This window comes from Triplophysa dalaica, chromosome 2 (genome assembly GCF_015846415.1).
Source record: "Triplophysa dalaica isolate WHDGS20190420 chromosome 2, ASM1584641v1, whole genome shotgun sequence".
In the NCBI taxonomy this organism is placed as follows: domain Eukaryota; kingdom Metazoa; phylum Chordata; class Actinopteri; order Cypriniformes; family Nemacheilidae; genus Triplophysa; species Triplophysa dalaica.
Window position 1 is genome coordinate 12,437,433 of NC_079543.1, and position 23,565 is coordinate 12,460,997.

The 23,565-nt window shown below is 38.5% G+C and overlaps 1 protein-coding gene across 4 annotated transcripts in view; it reads left to right on the forward strand.

Annotated features, from left to right (window-relative positions):
- The first annotated feature begins 11,267 nt into the window (after positions 1-11,267).
- The window catches only part of znf827 (zinc finger protein 827), a 67,880-nt gene continuing 55,582 nt past the window's right edge, over positions 11,268-23,565 (forward strand). For 2 of the 4 annotated variants that reach the window (XR_008909171.1, XM_056768694.1), the window contains exon 1: positions 11,268-11,590. Coding sequence is in view for 3 of the 4 variants with exons in the window: in XM_056768694.1 (XP_056624672.1) it covers positions 11,548-11,590 (43 nt within the window). In the remaining variant the exon portion in view is untranslated. The remainder of the gene's footprint in view (positions 11,591-23,565) is intronic. The other 2 variants (XM_056768676.1, XM_056768685.1) reach the window with 1 other exon arrangement.

The window sequence follows — 23,565 nt, forward strand, 5'->3', positions numbered from 1 at the left end:
CTGTTAAGTTTCAGCATCGGCCCCTCAGACCACCCAATTCTCTTCAGTTTTCTAGCAGTTCAATTTTACTGTTGTTATAATTGACCAGCACATTTTTTTTTTACAAATTGCTAAATCTGACAAAAGATAGACAAATGAATCCAAATAAAATAATTTTATATTTTTTTATTATTTATCAAAAATAAAATGTACATGTACATACTGTAAACATACAGCAGGATTGTGTAAAACATTACTGAAATATTAACCAGAGTGCTCTGCTTAAAGAGATGTAGTCTTAGCTGAAAATCCGGGGAATTTAAAATTTTAAAACACATCTCTAGTACTTTTCCTAATTTAAGGTAGCCAAAGCTCAGGTAAAGTGTTAAATATGCATTGTATTTTACATGCATTGTTTTCAAATTATTATATTGAATCAGTTATTTCAACAAATAAGAATAATGACAAACTAGTTAAATGTTATAAACATCAACAAAAGCAATCTTTAAACTCCACCAGCATGCATGGTTTGTTACTGTTGGTAATGTTGGTCAAATGTGCCATATTTACACCAAACTTACATAATGTAAGATTAATGTAATTTAATTGTAATTTAAAGTGCAAGATATACATTAACCATAAATGATGAAAAAGACAAAAAACAAACAAATCGCTTCCCCATTGATTCACGGTATTTATTTCCCTTACTATGGCAGTAAATGGAGGATGAGATCTGTTTGGTCACTGACATTCTTCGAAATACATTCCTTTGTGTTTAGCAGAACAAAGACATTTATAGGTTTGGAGGGTGAGTAAATGATGACAGAATAATCATTTTTGAGTGAACTATTCTTTAAAGGCTGATGCTGTGTCTTTGAGTCAGAGAAGCATATGATCACATGTCATAAATAGGCTATAAAGAACAAACGGCAAGATTTAAAAACACACATAAAAAATATTTTCTTGGTATTGTAATTATAAGGACACATTAAAATCATTTTGCATGTCATATTCTTATAGGTTTGGCAGACAAACTGTTTATTAGTGATTATATTGCAGTTTTTGCATTAGTAAATCTTAACATTGTCTCTTAGCAGCATATAAATTAAGCATTTATTTAAACTGGGAATAAACAGAAAGCAAGTGAAAAACATTAACTTCAGTTATAATCTCACATAATAAAAGATTAAACAGACTGCACGAAACTCCTGTTATAATACAGTAATTGTGTCTGAATGATCATGTCTGCTGTACTCTGCGACTGAGCTGCAAAAAAACTCAACGCCTGTGACTCATCTAAACCTCTGATTGGTTACTTCGTTCATGCTCTGTCTATGATTGGTTGTGATCCTTAGCGCTGTGGACACAGAACAGATCTTTGATGCACAGTGATCTGAAGTGAAAGTGATGCTGTAACGGACACGTTTCGTTTATCTTCACTTGCCGTACGAGTTATCTCTTATTTCTCAGCGTGAAAAATACAAGGTGTGGCATGTAAACAGGCTGAAATGTGCGTCTCATGGTGAATGCGTGAGACTTGAGAGACCTGCTTATGGTTGACTTCTGCACCTTCGCTGAAGGTGTTTTCAGAGTTTTCAGAGAACAATTCAGAGTTTTTTTATGTGGATTTCAAATAATTGTACCAGCAGGGCACAATGAGATGTTGGATATTTATTTGATTTTGTTATGTATACTATTACCTGATTCGTGCATCTGTTTGACCTTACTGTGTCTTAAGCATCTTTGGAATGCTCTTGATGTTAATTTTAAGCGCTGTCCTGCAGTTTTACAACCTGAAAATTAAATAATATCTAATTTACCAGGTAATTTTATCCAAAATGTGCACTGAATGTCCCCATAACCTTTGCACTGCTACCACAAGCTAGAGTAATGTTTTTTGTTTGTGTACAGGTTCAAAAAATAATTTTGAGTTTCATTCTTAAAAGAAAACATTATATGTTCAAACAAGATATATTGGGGATGTATTCAATCTTGTAAATTCAAGTCTAATGCCAAGTGCTTCAAATGTTTCAGACCCTGCAACTAGGTTCACCACAAACCCACTCAAAAGGCACGGCACAGAGAGTGGGACTCAAGCCGGGCCACCCAATGTTAAGGCTGTTAGATATAAGATGAGCAGTGTCTGGGTCTTTGGACAAGGTATGGCTCAGTCTTGAGATCTATTCTCTTAAAGGCTAATGGGAAGATGGTTCAGTCACTGTATATGCATAGCATGCGTATCTGCATAGTTTGATTGCAATTGTCATGACAGTGATGTAAGAAAAAATGTTTGCGACTGAAGGACAGGGGGATTGAGTATACAAAAGGAGCACTTCACAGCCATAAATATGCATTGTGACATTTTGGAACAAAGCCCCCTCATTCCACTTCCACGATGAGTTCAGCTAACATCCTGTAACATATTGCCCATACAGTTTTACAGACTTGCCAGATCATCAGGTTTGCTCATTTCAAAAATGTTTGTGGTCATAGAAAAGATATACTATTAAAGCTACGTACAGGGAAACCATTGCCCAAGTTTTAAAGCAGATGAAAAAAAATAACAAATGAAATACATTTTTTTTTATGGTTTGGTGGAGGGAGGTTGTCAATTGCAACCAGCGGTTTACTCCATCGCTCATCCCTCTCTTCTGAAGCACTACGGTGGTTGACACAGAACTTAGATATCGTCACGTTTTTCCTTTTTTTGTCGAATGAGATAAAATATTTACGAATCGTGCACTGTACGGCAGTTTGTCCATTTAGGACTACTGTGGAAACAACATGGCAACTTCCATGTAAGGGGACCTGCAATGCATGAAGATAGAAATAGCTCATTCTAAGGAAAGTAAAACATAACGCTTCATTGTGTTTGGTCTTTTACATAATCTTTCAAAACCTTACACATATCCCCTTTAAATCAAAAATATACATGAAAGATTTTTGCTTTTTTATGCTTCTAACATTTTACTCCAGAGAAAACGCTTCAACGGCTCAAATTGATTCTTAAACTGAGTTAAAGAAGTTAAAGAATTTAATTTCAACCAGCATCTTTGTTAAATCCAAATGAACTGTGCAATGCTATTTCAATTCATCTCAGATCTTTACTCTATGTCAACAATAGTTGCTAATTTTTTTTTTTTTTACCTGGTACATGGAAGATACAGTTCAAGATCTATAATAGATAACTCAATTTCATAACCTGAGCTATAAAAGAGCAACCTCTTAAAAATATTTTTTATCCTCTCAGGATTAGTAAAATGATGTGCGTAATTTGCGTCTGACTACAGGAGTGTGGCAGTAATATATGAAAATCCTTTCATGGCATTCTTCTCATATTCTTGATATTTATTTTTACAGTATTTAGCTTTAGCCTCTGAGGAGAGAGAAACATCTCTGCTTTTATAGGCAACCGTCTAACATAGCGATGGTATTCTGGTTTCTAAACACCTCACTGGTTGTTCTATAAAAGAGATACAACTCCCGGCTGCCAGGAGGCTAGACTTTCAAATCCTACACTCTTCTCTCCTTCGGTAAGTATCTCTCTCTCTTCCTCTCTCTCTCTCTCTCTCTGTCTCTCTCTCTCTATCTCTTATATCTCTCTTATAAACACTACACTCACATACACAAACTCCCACTCTGCCTTTTTGACCACCAGTGTTCCCTACCACAGAGAAGTTCTGACTCAGAAGCAGACAAATAGGGGTGTGTACTATCAGAATATTCATTGGAATGGGAAGTCATGTTGTACTTGATCCTAAAGTTGCTCATTTTGCAAGTGTTCAACAAGGTACATATGGGTAGATTCTGTATGTTGAACAGCACAGTGTCTGACATTAATTTCTTCATTCTCTCAACTGGCGTTTTACAGAACATTCCGCAAGTCCAATGTCGCAATAAATCTACCCCACTCTCTGTCTCTCGCTTAGCTTGTCTTAGTGGAATGTCAGCTGGCAAGTACCCAGACATTGAGACTTAGCCTTTCAGAACGTGCCAGTCTCACCCAAGCTCCACATTAGAGCCTCAGAAGTGGGCAAGCACAGAAGCAGCAGTCCTCTTATCAAAGTGCTTGTCCAGCAGGGCTCACGGCTCACTGAACCTCTGATCACCAAATCCTTTGACCTGCCGTTAACCCACCAGACTCAGAGCGACAGTGACGGAATATTCTGTCGTGGAGAGGACCTACTGGGAGACTACGGAGACCTACAGGGATGAGATGATGTTGGAATTTATCATGCATCAGGCTTGCCATGGGTTTAGACATGACAAAGATTCCTACAGTACCCCACAATGTGGATTGTTACAAAGCAGCTTTACATAAACATTTGCATTTTAGAATAGTGTATAAAATATGAAAGGAACTCAAGATTGAGAGAATAGTTTATTTATCAATAATTAGACCTTCTTTAGTTTTATTTTGTATTTTGTGAACAAAATTTGATTGGCTAATAATGTGATGCATGCAGGATGTGTTATCAATATTTGGGTTTGTCTGTATCTGAAAGAATATAGATGCATGTACAGTATCTTCAAAAGTGAATTGCAACATTTAGAAGGACATATATCAATCAAAAGTTGAACCATTTTTATCGAGACTGGTCATTAAATCATATGTTCAGGTGCACTTTTGAAAAGGACTGAAAGGATTTGCAGCCATGCCATAAAGAATCATTTCTGGTTCTACAGAATCTTTATGTCTAAGGTTCTTAAAGTGACAGTTCACCCAGAAATGAAAATTCTGACATCGTTTACTCACCCCAGGTTGTTCCAAATCTGTAAAAATGTCTTTGTTCTGCTGAACACAAAGGAAGATACTTAGAAGAATGTCAATAACCAAACAGATCTCATCCCACATTGACTCCCATGTTATTTATTTTCCCTACTATGCCAGTTAATGCAGGATGAGATCTGTTTGGTGAAAAGTTTGTACACTGTGTTCTGAAAAACTTTTAAATGACTACATAGATACGTTTAAATCCCTTCTTTATGTTAATTCGTAAATGTAGTCAGATTAAATTGACCTGTTATTTATTATTAATAAGAAGTTCAGATTGATTTGACCTTCATTAACGGATCAGTTCAGTGATCCAGTTCAACTCACTGGTCTACACTGATAGTCTATTACAACATTTATGATGCATTATTAGTGTATCAATGCAATATTTCTTTCATTTGACGGATGGATTATATGAAATTTCCTCATGTTTATGACATTTTTTCATGTTTCAGATCTCTCGATTTCAAATACTGGCCATTATACTATCAAATCTAAATTAAGAACTTAATTTTGCCATTCAGTCGGGTAGGAGCTGCCAGCACTTGGCTGTGTTGGTTTAATATTTTAATGTGTTTAATTATGACAGGATAGGCTTGATAACCTTCTGTGACGTTCAGGCAATTGTCAGCAAATGAATGAGATTACATGACAAGCACTGAATGACAGCGCAACCCGGTGCTCAGTCTTCCCGCCACTTATCTGATGGTAGCCTAGCAACAGATCCCTGACCTGGCATTGACCTCCACCTGATAAGGTCAGCACCTGAAGAGTCTCTCATTGGTGGGCCCAGTGAAGAGGAGGAGCTTTGAAGAGAGGGAGAGAATTGAAGAGAAACAAAGGGAAATGGAGAGAGGGCAGAAATCCCATCAGAGAGACAAAGCCATAGCCACACAAAAGCTTGAGGACTCGCGTTACAGTGTGTGGATCAAAAGAGAACTGTAATCACCATAGGCTTCACTGATAGTATTTCCCATATGCAAATCAAGAACAACACATTCAGACACATTTACAGTCCTGGAGAAATGGTCAATAAGAAGGAAAGTCTGTCATTTACATACACATTAAAGCAATGCGAACCACCAAAGGACTGGAATGACATGTCAGCAATACTCTGTAAATACTATTATTTTAATATTTTTTAGAAGTGCACTTGCTCCAATGTCAAATTGATGCAAGAATAGCAAATGTTAAAATAATTACCTTTATAGAGCCTGCATTCAACTGCTAAATGTCAGCGTTGTGTGTTTTATGGGATGAGATTGTTCCCTGCTTCTTAGCATCCACAGCTGAGAGGTTTTCCATTTTGTTCGTGTCACCAATATGACAGTATAATGTATTCAGAATGTATTAAATCAGTAGATTTTGATTGAAATTGATAGAAGCAGATGAGATTTCCAAGGAGAGCTGTCTAATAAGAGAGAGAGAGAGAGAGAGAGAGAGAGAGAGAGAGAGAGAGAGAGAGAAAGACACTGAACTGAGAACTAATTTACCGCAAATAAACACTTGCAAAATGCAAACAATCCAAATTGAGCCTATTTTTTAACTTCACATTTTTTATCCTATTATGAACACTCTACTATTTTTAGTAGTTTTGGAAATTTTAACCAAGAAATGAATCCATTAAAACTCCAAGCATCACCAAGCCCTCTTATTATTAATAACAGTCATCTAAGCTTCATCTGAAAAAATTATATCCCGATGTCAAGTCACACAATACACACACAAACACACACACACACACATGCACGCATAGGCATGCGCACACAAACACACACAGACACACACATAAACAGTACATACACATATACATAAGCCAAAAACAGAAATGCACAAATTTTCTAAATTTGCATGTCATCTGTGGTGTTTTTTAGGTCAAAGTACGTTTTTGCCTGAGTGGCTTATCATCAGAAAAAAGAAGCATATAATGTGGCATAGAAATCAAATAATTAAAGCAATTAAAGTCTCCGAGGGTCAGCCCCTTCATAAGGTAGAATAAATGACTTCAATCTAATTGTCTTTTATAACATTATTCTTGGTCACAGAGCTTTAAAGAGCAACATGAATAGGCCAGAGAAAGAGGCCTTAGACTAAATTAAAAAGGTCATGATTAGATGGACAGTACCATATTATTAATTTATGTACTTGTGAATAAAAAGTGACATGTAATACATTTGATATAAATTATTATTTCTAAATTCAATAAAGTAATTAGATATGTTTGTGTTATATAGTGTGTGTTTGCGTGTTATTTAATAAAATAAACAAGGATATTTTCGATGTATTAGAGAACTATTTTAACACATAACTGTTCTTGATAACTGATACATTCATAACTGAGTGGCAGCTTAAAAACACTAAACCTCACTCACCAAACCAAACTTAATATCAACACTGTACACATGCAAAAAAATATGATAATCATTTCCAACATCAGTGCAAGCTAATATTATTTAACAGTGAACCAATGTAGCAGCGGGTCAAAGAACGGGGAAAGATGATGGGTCAGGGGTCGTCAGTCATTAACTACTGTGCTTAGAAAAACACACAAATTGGAACGTAAACATATATTACTTTGTCTTAATTCATAGAAAATTTGTGTTTTACAGTCATATCAAAACTAGCAACAGTTAAAATAAGCTGGACGAGTTCCTTGAACAGGGTCTGTAGGACGAGGAATAGTAGCTTCTTTTGTGTGGTTGTAGTGCAAAAGGTCAGAGATCATGTGCAGGGGCAACCACCTGCTTCTGTCATACTGCTGAAGAAGAGAGGGAGCAGGGACAGGTGGCATGTTGGGAAGTACAGTGGCTCCAGCTTTCTGCCTAACATTTTTTTTCAAGAGCAGTTTTAGTTACCCAGGTCCATCTCTTAATACACTACAGAAAAGGTGGTGATATATCAACAAATTGATTGCATTACTAAATTTACAGTGAACATTTTTACACAGCCTGACAAAGTAATGTTTAAAGTATAAACTTTTGCACTTACTTAAGGCTTGATCACAGAGGCACTCAACAATGCTGAGCTGTAGTGCTGTCAATTCGCTGAAATTTAAACGTTTCATAGTAAGGACAGCCTTATCACTTGGTAGTACTTCACCTATAAAATGTAAATTCTGTCATCATTTAGTTGTTTCAAATGTGAATACACAGAGAATGAACACAGAGAAAGAGATTTTGAATAATGCTTATAACCAAACATATCTGAACACCCATTGAATACCATAGTAGAATTTTCCATACCATAGTCATTTTTTGTTGCACTTTTGACTAGCATTGTTTTTCTCCTACTATGGTAGAGATCTGTTTGTTTAAAGCATTATTCCAACGATCTTTCTCTGTGTTCATCAGAACATATAAATTTATACACATTTGGAACAACCGGAAGGTGAGTAAATGATGACAGAATTTTTAAGAATTTTAAGATTTTAAGTCATCACCCTTTGTGCATAGAGTCTATTAGCCACCTTACTATACCACGTTGACACATAAAGCGCTAATCTGTCCACTACGAGTAGGACAGTCCGGTTACAAACTTTCAATTTATAAACTTAAAAAAGTTTTGCTATGTAATCTTCTTAGTTTTTATATTTCTTTCATAATTACTTAATTATATCCTCCAGATAACACACTAACCATTTTTATAAAACTTTTTCTGAAAATTATATTTCATTCATTCTGCTGTGCATATACCTTGTACAATAATCTATTCTTATGTTTTACTTTAATATTTACATACACACATAGCTTTTCTCTCTATATCTTATCTTATGTTTAGGCCCTTTTTTAAATCATCTGTGTACTGTATTATATTGTATTATATGCTCTTTGTACTGGATGCTTCCGTCACCAAAACAAATTCCTTGTGCAAACATACTTGGCAATGAAGCTCTTTCTGATTCTGATGATCTAATAATTACATAAATGATTTCTTTCATAATCCCCCCTACTTCTGTTTCTGATGTCTTTATTTATGCAAAGATGCTTTGCATCAATGCAGAATTGTGATAAGTGCTACAGAAGTGTTTTTAAATTGAATGCATATATAACGAGTGGGGGTTCAAAAAATAAACTCATCCGTTTCAAAAACCTGTCACGTCACTAGTCCTCTAATGGCATGCTTGACTGAGAGTTCCTAACACAATCTTGAAACATCCTAACAAAGAGGAAGAGGCAACAAGGATTTGCAAAAGAGGTAACCCACACTACTATGCCTGGCCTCAGGGAGAGATATATCTCTTTATCCAACCTTCTTTATCCGCTACTAAAGCACCTGAAATTCATTTAGCGCACTAACAGCCCGGACTGCTACAGGGGAGCCATTTTAATAAGTAGTAATAACGCCAACAGACAAAATGAGTTGCTTTCAAAAGCCGAAGGAACAATCATGCTTATCAATAACGTAAAGGAATCATAATAAGATGAACGGTCTGAGGCTAACTATAATTTGTTTGGCAAAGAAAGTTATTAGACTAATTTAGCATGAATAATAGCAGAATGGTATTTTTGTAAGCCATTAACATCTTGTCCATTAGGAAAAATATGAAAGGGTATTACCTATAAGCTTATGACAGTGTAATATAGAAGTTCTATTTTCATTAAGGTTTGTGAATGTTTGTAAGCATGTACGTCTGAATTATCTGGGCAATTTGTAAAGCAACACTCTAGAGTGAACAAAAGAGATAAAAGTATCAAATGGAAACAGATGTCATTGGAAACGGTCTTCTTTCTTTTGCAGATGTTTGTCACTGTCAAATTCAGTTGAAACTGTACAAAGCCCACCAAAACATGATGTCTGTTGGGTGACCTTTAGGTTGCTACCAAGTGTGAGGTCATGCTGCTGTTGCCATGACTACTATCAGCAGATTGTCTGCGCGCACGCATTACCTCAGCTGCCTGGCATCGGTGGGGTTACAGAACAGACCGTGACCTCGCCATGGAGACTAAACTAATCTTAAACAATAACAAGCACACACATACAGGAGAAAATTTGGAATATATGTAAATGTGTTGTCTAACATTACACCTGCAATACATATAAAATACTAGTTTTAGATAGCAAGGAATGATATTGGACTGACAAGTCTTGCGAATCGAGCTATACAAACATAGATTTAAAAATAAAAACAGCTCTATTTGTGGAATACCTATTTCACATTTAAAGTATTGTGACCAGTGTTGTGCGCAACTAGTTACAAAGTAATTAGTTACTGTAATTTAATTACAGTTACATCTGATGTAATTAAACTAAATACTGTGTGTAATATATGTGTGTGCAGTAGTGGAATTGACATCAAAATTCGAACTTTAAAATCCGTGCTTTAATGTATAATTCTCACATTTGTAATCCTTTGGTCAGTTAATAATACTACTTTATGTAGTTTTACAATATTTATTTGAATGAATTAAAAGAGCTGTTTCATGTCTATCCTTGAATCACTCAACTAATCAAGGTTGATATAGAAATAGGATATAGAAAGTAATAAGTAATTAAATATTTTTTGAAGAGAGTAATTTGTATTGTAATCAAATTACATTATCGAATATGTAAATAATAACTAGTAATTAATTACTTTTTCAGAGTAACTTCACGACACTGATTGTGACACTGTACCACCAAGGTCCATACGTCAGCAGAGCAGCCCCTCTGTGGACTTTAAGAGGGACCACGAAGCAGAGGATTCATGAGACAGCCGTATTCTAATGAGCAAGCTACAAAGTATGTGTGCGTGTCAGTCACCTGTGCAGAGGCGAAGTGGGCTAATTTGGGTCTGTGCTAATTGCCACGGTAACGAGCTGCATGTGTGGATGGTTGCGAGGAGGATGGCAACATGGCATGAGGGAGGATACAGTCCTCCTAACACCAGAGAGGTGTGAAAGAACGAACTTGTCCAACAGCATGCAGCCTGCTGGAGACCAGCCCTGAGTGGGGAACAGCCGGCTGCTTCAGTACTATGCATAGAACCTAATATTGTTTGTGTGTGGATGGGAGGGGGCTACAAATTGTGTTTAACATAATTTTAATGGACTGGGTCTTGCATGTAATAAAGAGTATTAATAAACAAATATTTATTTTAATATTATTTCAGTTTCTGTTGCTCTATTTTTTATTTATTCTACAATTCAATTATAAAAAAAACGATTAATGTACATAAAAAAATAAATTGTGCTGCTTTGGGGATTTCTGCGTGTATGTGGATTATGTATCTATTCAATCTTAATGTAATACCTGACCAAATATTTCACATTAATACAAAATTCTAAAAAAAACCAAATTGTTCATTAAATTGTTCATATTTATATCGCACCGTGATGTTTAAACATTTGCAAAAAGCGAATTTGCGTAGATTTTTTTTCGATCGATTTAAATATGCATAAACCATTTGATATATGCATATTAAAAAACCTCGCGGTCGGTCAAGTATACACCCTGAAAGCTTGGGGGCACCTTGTCCCTTTCTCGTTGCTCGGGCGGGCGAGCTCTACTCTCCGTGAGCGAGTGTGCGCGCGCGCGCAAGCGTGTGTGCTCTGCTGTTGCTGCCCTTTGATCCCTGCATTAGTGTTAGTTAGGGGCTCGGAGACACACACTTACAGAGAGCAGCCATAGTCAAGACACGGCAACAACAACAGCACCTCCTCCTCTACTCTTCCCTATTCCCAACAATACACTTAACCGAGGACAGCCAGGTGCACGACAAGTCCCTGCCATCAGGCTCCCTCGCGAAATTTCAATGGGAAAAGACCTTTTTTCTTCTTATCCCTAAACAAGAAGGAGAATGTGATAAAAGGGGGAAAATGCCAAGGAGGAAACAGGAGCAACCCAAGCGCCTGCCTTCACGTAAGTCGTTTTCTCTATCGCCGCGGTTTTAGCGCTTCTCCGTGTGTTTTGCGCAGTAGTTTAGGGTTAAAGAGGTGAAACAGACAAAGGCACGGCGTAGGTTATTTCTCCTTTTTTAGGTCTGTGCTAGGCAGCCATGTTGGCGATGAGGGGGCTAGCAGAGCGAGTGCACTAGCGGTGGCTTTAATTGCAGATAATCGATAAAGGTCCCGTTCCGCCTAAAGGTTGCGGCCAGTAAAGCTCGCGTTATCGCCGCTTATTTGGCGCTTATAGCAGCGCGTCTTTGCTTATATGTATCCGCGCGAGCGAAGCTGAGACTCGCGGAAGGGAAAGGGGAGGATCTGTGGAGCTGGTCGCAATAAAATGAAGGGTCAGTCGGATCAGACCGAGAGCCAGACTCAGCCTTCCATCCGTGCCCCTGCTTTTACTTAGCTCTAGCGCTATCTAGCACCAGTCCGCAACTTGAAAAATCGCCCTAAAACACGTTCGTGTAACTTTCCCCCTTCCGCGGTCGTGTGTGTGTGACGCTCGGCGCGCGACTTTTTCTTTCGTTTGTCGAGCACTTCGCGGGCGAAGCGGGATTTTTTTGAGCTGAGGTATTTTCTTCCACCCCTCCCAGTTCAGCGGGGTTCATGTCTGCAGGCTGCCTGTGTCAAAGCCATGGTCGGTCACCTGAAGTTCAGGGTTTTTTCCTTCCTCATGCAGCCATTCGTTGCAGACGGTCTGCGATCGATACGCACAATCGCGAAACGCTTTTTCTTTTCGCATCACAGGCTAATACGACGAAAATTGTATAGCTTCTGCTGCATTACGCCGGTTGCGCTTGGAATTACTTATAACGATATTTGTTCATTTGACCCGGTGTAACTGGATGTTAAGATGTGCTTTTATCAGCTCGGCAGTGAAGAACTGTAGTTGCGTGTGTCGGCCGCTAGATGGGGTATGGTGTAGTGTGTGGAAGGCATTGGTCAGAGGAATTGGTGAAATGTGGCTCGATGGCGCTTTAAGAGCACGAAAGTAACGTATGCACGAACATAAATTAAGTTCTATATTTTCTTTTGCGAGTTTGGTTGCTTTATTCGGAATAGGAAATAGTTTCTGCATGCGTTTTAGCTTCTTTAACAAAAGGTACAAATACGATGTTAGAATGTATTTAATATCTGATCAGTATGTTCCATTGAATGTAACGGTGAAATATGGAAATCATCTCTTAATTGAAACTCAGGATATGAAGCTTAGTCTATTACAACTAATGTTTTCAAGCACCTTTATAATCTTATTAAATCATTGATGCTTATCATTATATCTTAAAATCCACTATGATCAATGCTGCAGCGAAATCACTTGCTCAGCATAAGCTCATGTGAAGTTAAGTGGCACTACACACAGCCATGAAGGAGTGATGTCACACTTCACATTTGTACTTTCTGTTTGCATTCAGCATGCTTTAACGCCTGCAAACAGAGAGCCAGATGACAATAACAATACCAGACCTAATAGATCTTACACATGCACTTGTTTAATACTGCTTTTGAAACAAAATCACAAAGTTCAGAAACCGCACATAATAGGTGTACTACCTGTTTGCTCTTTGAACAAATAATTTGCCTTGTGTCTGCAATTTTTTTTAAATAAAGCTTTTTATGTAAATGCTGTGACATGTAAATCTTTTACTTCCCTTTCTTAAAGATACTGAGAACATGAGTATTTATGTCACGATGTGCATGGGTCAGGACTTGCAAAAGGGCATTAAGGCCTTGATACAGTCAGATGATCTTCTTGACAGTTAAATATGACCTTTGGCTTTAGTGCAACAATGAAATCCAATGGGTTTACAAAACTATGGCTTTTATAACACTGATGCACACTCCTTTTTCAAGAATTCATTCATTTTGTTCAAACTGCACGTCACAGTTCACAGTTGACCTGTAAAGGGTTCCTGTAAATTAAAGGAGTCATATGAGACGACAAAAACTAATAAATTATCGTTTGTTTTAGATGTAATGCAATTTGTATACACGATTTAAGGTAAAAAAAACATTGTATTTTCCACATACCCTGCATGTTTGTATCTCCTCTTTGGCCCGCCTCTCTGAAAAATGCAGATTTTTAATAAAGCTCATCGCTCTGAAAAGCGAGATGTGCTATGATTGGAGAGTTAAGTAGTGCATAGTGATTGGTCGAATACTGCAAGCGTGTGACGGGAATGAAATGCCTCTTACCATATTTGGAACATCAGGTTCCAAAGCAATTTTACTAACAGGTAAACCCACCTTACTTGCTTACACATTGGGGCCGTCTTAGTCAACTCATACCACAATCTGACGTAGATTTGTGGGGGTGTGGTTACCCCAGGCTTTTCGGGCATGTCTGGGTGAGATTTTGCTTTTAGATAGAATGCATCTTTTGTTCCGACACATTACTTTTTGCGAGTTTAGGTGTCTTATGCATCGGCAACACAAAACACACCAAAGATACAGAAAAACACGTGTTCGCACCATATGACCCATTTAATCCAGCAAAGGGAGCCTAAATTGAAATGTTTCATCCTTGTTAAACTGTATTCGTTGGACTTCGTCTCTGAGGTGTAGAGGTCGACTGAGGTTACGTCTTTTTTCCCCTCTGTGCTGTTCTTTGTCTTTTTTGCCTGCCACCATTTTGTGGAAGTACAGAGCCGGTATAATTCTTTCACCCTGACCTTTGCCATCAGCTAAAATGTCTCCCAATGGGAGCCAGCCATTTTCCATTATACACACATGATCTTTAAGGTTATCTGCATTTGCAAATGGAGGAATTGGAGCATTGCATGGATTTCAGCTCTCCATTACACACCGATGGCAGAGTGTGTGTGACTGGGTGACTCTCCACCTTACCGTAATGGTGGGTCACTGGCTCCTTTCCACTCATCTATGATTATAATGACCTTGGCTGGGCCAGGGCTTGAAAACATTGGATTAAGGGGAAAGGAAAATGAAGGGAGGTTTCCATTTCGCTCTTGGCATCTGATTTGTTGGGAAAATCTGCCAAGAAGCCCCCCCTCTCGTCCTCCACCCTGCCCCACCAACTTGATCAGCCTCTCTCACCGGTGTCTGCCCATTTGAGCTCAAGCGAATAATGATACACAGGCTTTCCTCTCAGAAATGAATTAAAGGGCAGGGAAAGGGTGGTGGATACTCTTCTGAACAAGTGCTTACACAGAAAGGGGCTTCAGCCAGACATACTGAACCAGAACATTTAGATTAATTTGGCTAGCTGGATTTCCTTGGCTTTCATCACACAGGTGTGTAGTCTAGCTGCGAATGCTCTGTCAAAGGCATTGTGGTGACATAATTAAAATAAGAGATGAACGGCTTGATGACTGTGACGGACTCGCCTCATCAAGTGGAAGATTTATGTGCACGGATGTATAATGTATTATTACAGACTCCAATAAATTTTTTTAAAATGACCAGATAGTCTGATGCCTGGTTTGACCTGTGATAGTATTGTAAGTCTGTGACTGCAAACAAAATGGGACTGTGCTAAGAAACCTCTTTCGTAGCCGCAAATACCAATTTATACACCTAACTTTAGACTTCATAGATAAGTATTATTTTCCTGTAACTACAGCACACACACACTTTGTCAGCCTGCTATATGAGGAACTACAGAGTCTTTAGTGAAAAAGGGCCAAACACAATCTTTCACCCACCCAAGTCTCAATCAAAGCCTATGTGGAATAAAAGTGCCTGAGCTGGGTAACGATTTTCCGCATGTTGACAAGTCACAACATGGAGATCTACAGCTCGGAGAGCAGCCCTTTGGCTAGTGGCAGCCCGGTACTGAGTAATAACCATCTCATAGCAGGCATTCTGTTGGCAGCGGTTCATAAGGAACAGCTCGCTGGTTCAGCTGGGGAAAGGGTGGGTGGTGGATTGGGGGGGCTCTCTGCTGGAGAGCTCCAGGCACTTTTCTGTGTTGTACCACACAAGTGAATCCATCCCCTCCAGGACAGACCTTTAACGGGCTGCTAACGCTGGGCCACGCTGCACGAGGGATCGAACGGTCAGGCCTGACACAAGCCTGAGCTGCAGAGCAATGCCAAACAGCGGTTTGATTTATGAGTTAGTACTTGGTGTCTGTCTTAAAGAGAAGATGAGGCTTACTGGGCAGAATCAAAGAGCAGTCTGTGTATGTGCAGCTGACAGAGAAGAGGGAAGACATTTAAATTTTTTTTTCAATTCTTGTGTCTTAGAGCCAGTTTTAGAAGTCGTGTTAACTCTGACAACATTTTTAGCATTGGAGGTCGCCAGGTCGCTGCACTGTGGTTTACTGGTAGGTGTTTTTTAAGCCAGGTCACCTAACCTTATTTGTGAGGATAGCAACTGATTGAAGATTATGAAAATCAGATCACAAATCAGGTGTATTGCTGGTAAAATAAACTGTCATGGTTTTCTGAGAATGAATTGGTTGTCTTCTGCTAAAAATGTTGCAGTCGACAGCATTTGGGTAGTTGACAAATCAACTCTACATGTGTCCTATATTTTTAAAAACTAAGAAAAATAAAATAGTAATATATTTTTTTATATTAATATCAAATATATTTATGATATAAAACTAAAAGTGGTTCTTGCCTTGTAATCATATGGGAACCATAGAATATAAAACTATATTTTGGTGCTTTTGTGGTTCTTCAGCAGTTCTTTGGGATGACTGAGGTGCTATATTGAACAACTGAAGAACCATACAGGTTTCTTTAGACGGAAACGGTGCTATATATCACATCGGTCACCCCAAAGAACCTCTGAAGACCCTCTGAAGCACCAAGATGTGGTGCTATATAGCACTAAAAATGGTTCCCCTATGATTACGAGCAAAAAACACTTTTAGTGCTATATAGCACCATTCTCTTGTCTGTGTGTGTAGAATTATCTTAATTGTCAGTTTTTAACAACATTTTTGCTCTGCCACACCATAGGACACATGTATGGCTTATTTGTCAACTACTCATTTATATTTTAACACAACACCTGCAAATATAAAATTGTCATTTGCCTATCAATTTCAGCACAATGAGTGAACAAGAGAAACATTACACGAATCAACTTTACTCAAAATGCCACAGATTTCTGAAGTTTCCATGCATTTGAAAAACGACATCCCTGCATGTTAAAAGATATTATTTACTGTCTTCATTTGTATTCATCTTATTCTGTTTTTGCTCATTTACATAAATCTAAACTTCACAACTGAACACACCCACATCATGGCGGGAAAGATTACTGTCACTCACATCACCTAAATTGCCAACTTTAATTACAAATGAATGACTGAAACTCACTATCAATCTCACTACTCAGAACTTGAAAGAATGGAGATATCAAGAAGTGCTTTCTAAACCAAGCAAAGGCCTCTTAAATTCATGCATTGCAGCCTATTTTTATTTTCTTGTTGCGATTATAAAGATGGATTTTACGCTCTGAAAAAAATCCTGCTTGAGTAGCCTGTTTCACTCAGTTTTCAGATGTTAAACTAGACAGTTTACACATGCTGAGATGCTTACAATTATGCGACGATCATAATCATAGTAATTACGCAACAATAATAATGAAGGCAATTACCATCATTCTCATCATTAGCATCAAGAGATATTGGGATTCTAATGTAGTTTTAAAGCGTATTGGATACATTTATACGCCAGGTTTTGAGGCACTCATAATGCCAAGATAGAAAAGTGAAAATGTGTTTATGTGCAAACTCAAAATGATTCCAGTGTGTTTGATGTGGGACATCGGTCCTTAAATTTGAGTCTTCTCCTAGCTCAAGGCTAACCTCTATTATGTCTCGAAGATAGACTACAGTGTCCAGCACAGAGAGCGTAAGCATGTTAATGAGTTTAACTAGCGGACTAACAGCTGTGCTCCAAGGGTTTTTCTGGAGACGGGGCTGTTTTATAGCTGAGAAGATTAAAAGTGCCAGGAAGGAAACAGACACAGAGTAGTGGCACCCTGAGGTATTGACAACCTCCAAGGGAAACGGTATATCATCGGCAAGAGCCGAGGTGTTTGGCTGCTTTACAAAGGCGAGATATTATATTCATGATGTGAAGTCATCTCTGTGAAAGCTATTGTCGCTATGTCTTACGCTGATTTACGAGGCTTAAAACGTAGGTGAGTGCCTAAGACCTTCTCGGGCCCTTGTGTAAAAGATGTCCTTCGCATTTGCAGATGACTTCACAGTCTTGTTTGATTACTGCCGACCTTGATGTGAAGCTCTTGTATTCTGGTTTAGTTGTTGCAACCGTCTGCATGGTCTGAGGAGTCCACCCTTACCTGTATGTTGATGAGGGACTAGAAGGAAATACATATTCTTTCTATGGGTGGGGAACCATAGAAACCTGGAGGTGCAGCATAATTTTGATAGATTGGGAAAAATATTGCAGTTGTTTTTGTGTAATGTACAGGTATTCAAATTTGTGATTGACCTAACTCTAGCCCTTTCAAAGATTGGTTGTTCAGAACTGTTACTGTCCAATATTATTTTGGGTCACACTTCAGTATAGGGAGCAATTATTGCTGTTAACAAACCATTAACTACAAATTTTCCCCCAATTAACTCATTTGATGCTTATTAATAGTTAGTAAGGTAGTTGTGAGATTTATAAGAACTAATAAACAGCTAATATGCCAATAACAGGCATGCTAATAACAACTAGTTAATAGTGAGAATTACCCCCTATACTGAAGTGTTACCATATTTTGTTACTCTGTTGATTCTTTTAATCTGCATTGGCTATTTATTGTATGGTTTAGTGATTAGAAATCTAGGCTGACTAAGGCTGTAGGTTTTGATGCCACAATAGTGATCCATGAGCTATTACCTGTTGCCACCGAGCAAAAGCTCTGAACTCCAGGTTGCTCTGGGGGGAGACATTTTTCACCTGTAATAACTGAACTTTATGTCGCTTTGAATATAAGCGTCAGGTAAAATTTCTCATTTTTGACGTGGATAAAATGTAAGGTAAAAACAGTTCCCAATTCTTGTCGGATTGTACTGTTGAACTGTTTTTATGGTTTTGTTCAAATTATTGATTTGATGTAATAGCTGATTTTTATGCACTTATTCATTTACCAACTATAGACTAGCACACATGTACTTGTATACAGACGTTCTAAAGTCCACAGATGGTGAACTTTACACTAGTTATCTTTCTCATAGTCTCAAAGAGCTGTAAGTCACACTCATTTTCACAAGTACAGTTTACCCTTGCAGACATTTAGTCTTCTATGCAGAGAGTCTTAAAGTAAAGACTAAGGTTAGACACACAACGTTGGCTGTTGTCATAGTGATAATATTTTTTGCCGTCATTTGTCAATGGGATATTGTGGGGTTAAATAAGAGGCGACTGGTTTCACTGCTTAGACGCATAAGAAGAGACGAGAGGTGAACAACTCTTCCTGTTTACTCTTTTGACATGGCAGAATTTCAGTCGTACGAGGGAGCAGTCGTTGTTATCTTGCGTGTGTGTCTTTACCTTTTGCAAACCAAGATGGGTATCAGCGTGACAAAGAGTGCTAGCACTGAACAATGCGACGGTAACCATCGGCTGCCCTGGCCACCGTTTAACATGGAGATTGGAAAAAGGAATCAGCTCGCTGTCCTCCAGGACCTGCATGTAAATGAGGTTAGCCTCTCATGCTGTGCTACAGTTCTATCCCCCACTCTCTTCTCCATCTCTAATAGCTGCAAAACTGCCTCCCCCATTCGTAAGGAAGAAACCGGGACCAATCCTGATTAGTGCCCTTGTTTTGAGTGACAGGCTTGTATCTGAGCAGGCAGTGGCGTGGGCACCACTGCCAAGCTGCTGTCAACCCGGTATAACTGTAAAAAAGCCATCTCTTTTCTTTCGCTGCCCCAACTACACACATACCTCCTTCACTCTCTCGCACACCCCCTCATATTTTCTCTCTCTCTCTCTCTCTCTCTCTCTCTCTCTCTCTCTCTCTCTCTCTCTCTCTCTGTCTCTCTGTCTCTCTGGGTGGCTGGCTAGTCAAGCTTGGCTGCATCCCTTGCCTGAGCTACTGGGACAAAGTGTGATTTACAGTAGTTGGAGAGTTTCCCTGTCAGCTCTAACCTGGGTGCTTGCTGTCTATCTGAGTAGGCGGCAGTAATGCTGTAGCAACAGCATACTGTGGTATTAGCGTCATAGCACCTAGCTGAATCCACCCCTGCTTCTTGTCCCCAATGGTACGTACATAGAACATCACTCATTTTTTGTTTGGGGTGCGGGCACAGCGATCTGTTCATTATCCTTTCTCTCCAGTGTTTTCCATTCTTTCTTATTCTAGTAGAAATGTAAGATCTTCAAGCCCAGTTGAGCTGGGTCTACATGTCCCACTTTACATCCTTAAAGAAACATCTCATAGCAGCCAACCTCATTATTTACAATCTCAGTGCTTCTCGTGGTCGACTTCAAACACAAAGATTCACCAACCTGATTAGTTAGTTTTTGATGGTACATCTGAGATGACTAGTCTAGGCGCTCTCTTGTTTTTGTTAAGTGTCCATAAATGAAAGTTGGGGGAAATAAACAAGAGGGCAAAAGGGCGCTTCATCTACAAAGAGGAATTTTTAAAGGTCTGGAAGCCAAAGCTGTCTCGATCTCTTCCAAGAACACATCTCCTTCCTGTTTCACCTCTGGCATCCTGCCCAACGTGCCCACAGACTGCCGAGGCCATGTGGAATATACACAGATGGTGATATGTAGTATACTTTGCTAATACATGCTGATGACGGTCTGTACTAATGTGGAAGATTGTAGGCGAAGGATTCGTCCGATGTGACTGCCAGATATTATGGAAATCTTTATATATGTATTACAATAATAACGGGTTCACAAAATGATGCTTGTTGTGGTTCTATTTTTATATGCTGCTATACCCCAATTATTAAAATAGATTGTGGCGTGTATCTAATATTATTTGTCGGTAGAAAGTAAGACTTTTATTATACGATGCTGATTTGTATATTAAATTCATTTAGATTTAGAAAATTGACTGCTCATCTTGATTGGGAAATTGGCCATTAAGGTTTTTATAGCTCTGCTCCCAAATGAGAAAAAAAGAACATGTCAAATCAAAAAGTACAAGTAGCGATTCAACTTTTAAAGTATTTTTTAATGACAAATAATAATGGTTGAAATATTAGTATTTACAGTTACACCTGCTTATCCTGCTTGCTGTGTCAATAGTATGAGATAATATTAAACAACTGCATTAAACAAGACTTTACATTTTTGAGTTTCATACTGTTGCTGTCTTTCTGAAAATGTCAGAATTTGCTGTTAATCCTGTTATTGGTTAGAAATTTGCTAAATCTAGTGCCAAAAAAAGGGTGACTAATAATAATTAATGATTAATGGCAAAAATAAAAATCATGAATTATGGAAACGGAGGTTTCATAAGGCAGCCATATGAAATGCATCTTTTATACAAAAGAAAGAAAGTTTTATAGCATAAGTAATGTATACAGTATTTAAAAATCAACATGCACAGTTTAGACGGATAATATGAACTATGCTTATCTAAAGCGCTTATACAATAGAGACCTGATATCAGATCTAAATATCAGTATTGAACAGGGCCATTAAAATTAAATTTTTATTTTGATGTCTGTTATTTTCAGTGTGAGAACATAATTTGACTATTATCAGGGAATACATTGACTTCTTATGGGATGAGATCCAAGTTTAAAAATATTTGGACAATTTCGTGTCCTACATAAACAATCAAGACACATTGTTGCTTTAATCTACATACTTAAATAATTTCTACATCCTTTTTTATATACAACATATTTGGTGTTGGCATACCAAACCTCCAAAAAATACAAAAGTGTATTGATTAAAAGACTAAAGCATTGCATGTAAACTTTTCGAGCACACAGGCTGAGTGATGAAGAGCCATGCTATAAAACTTAAAACGTTTTTTGGTCTAGCACCGATTTTAGGGGGATGTGCGTGGTTTTGTCCTCTTTTTACAAACTTTAATAATGCATTTGGCAAACACTTTTTTTCAAAAGAACTTACCTAGTGTACATGTCTTTAATCAGCATGTTTGTTCGGTGGGATGGAACCCACAACCTGTGCTCTGCCAGCGAAATGCACTAATAAGTGAGCTAGATTTAATCTAGATAATCGCCTATTTTCTTCGAGATGTGGACTGGAGTCATGCTGAGAGCGTGCTAATTAACAGAATTACACCACACCTCTGGTTTCTGCTCTAGTCACTCATGGCAACGTGCGACTGGTGGCGGTAGTGCTATGTTCTTTCAACCATATTGTTGGCCGCCGGCTAATAAGGTACCGCTGACCGGTGGATGGGCTCATTACCATCGCCTGCGGCAGATTCGGACACTTAATTGCCACCACCACTTCTTATTTCCCCTCCAAATACCACCCAACACCCCCACCCATCAAACTCCTTTGGCACTACCTTCCGCAATCAACAGAAAATGCTGGGAACCTATAGATGCCAAAGTGGTGGTTAGTTAGCCCGTAACATTCAATAGCAGTGCTCACTTTGAGGCAAGGCAATATCTCTGATAGCGTTAGGGCCATTCGACCCGGGTCTCTCATGCGAGACTGCATGAGTGTGTCTTTTCATTGGCATCAGTGGAATATTGATGGCTCCACCCCGGCTTAATCGACTAATGGCCTCTCCGTCTCTCCTTCGCTTTGCTGAAGCAGCCACCCAGCACCCAGTAGAGCCTCTTGGTGCCCTTTCTGCGACCTCTGGGTCAGGCAGGCCGATTTTTATGCCCGGCTGAGTCGCAGAATAGCCTCAGTGTATTGGTAGGCAACCTTAAGCAAGTCATGTGGCTGCTGGCTCTAATAGAGATCACTCCCATGCTTCTCCAAGACCTATTGGCTTATTGTATCCCACGGTTGAGATACTTAGGATTTAACTTTATGAGTACTAAAGGCTGGTGTTGACAATGAACACATATACAGTTAAACCAGAGTTAAAGAACACAAAAGAATGAATACAGAATTTATAGAAATGAAAATTCTGTCATACTTCTGCAATTTATGTTGTTGTAAATGATTGAAAAAAACCTTTAAATAATGGCAGATTTTGGATTTGGGTGAACATTTTTAATAAAGGATGGCCATTTATTAGACCCCATGTATAAAAATGCAATGATTTTAACATAACAAATGACTGCTCTCTGACTTCTAGTTTATATTTTTAGTTTCTGGATTGTTTTTAGGGGGCATATAAAAGCATACGATGGACATATTTCTTATCTCAGGTTAATCACTAGCGTTGAGTTTGGAACTGTATGCGTTGCTGTGACGCTATAAGCCAATTTGCGTTGTTATGATGTCATTATGCCTGTGCCTTAGGTTTGTTGGCATAGTCAGTGTCACCGGTGATACACGGTAGAGGACTGCATTGGGTTCGGCTCGGGACCCAACGTAAATCTCGCGGGAGCGGCGGGTTTTTGTCGCGGACAGGACTGGGCTGTTAAAACAAATAGTGAGGGTCCCGTGAATTATAGCCGCCAGCAACGATGGAGTAAACGAAGTAGAGAGAGAAAGATTAAAGGGAGGCTTAACTGCTCAAAACGGAAGCAAGTCAAGTCCGACATTCGGACACATTTCTGTATTGTTTCGGACAAAAGTGATTAAGAATTAGAATTCGTAAATTGCAATAAATGTGCAAAAGTGTTAATACACAACGCACATTGCTACATTTGAATACTGCGTGTGTGCTGTTATAGGCACAGCTGAAGGCTAAGAGTTCCGGTGTTGTTCGTATAGCCTCTCAGAAGCGAAAAGTGTTATCTAATAAAAAATTGAATTAGTCACATGTCGTCATTTGTCAAATTATGGAAGAGCGTGGTGCTTAACCATCACATGAAGATTATCGAGCATAAAATGAGCGTTTATTTAAGCGAAAATGTTCTGTGTATGTTGTTATGAACATTAGCAT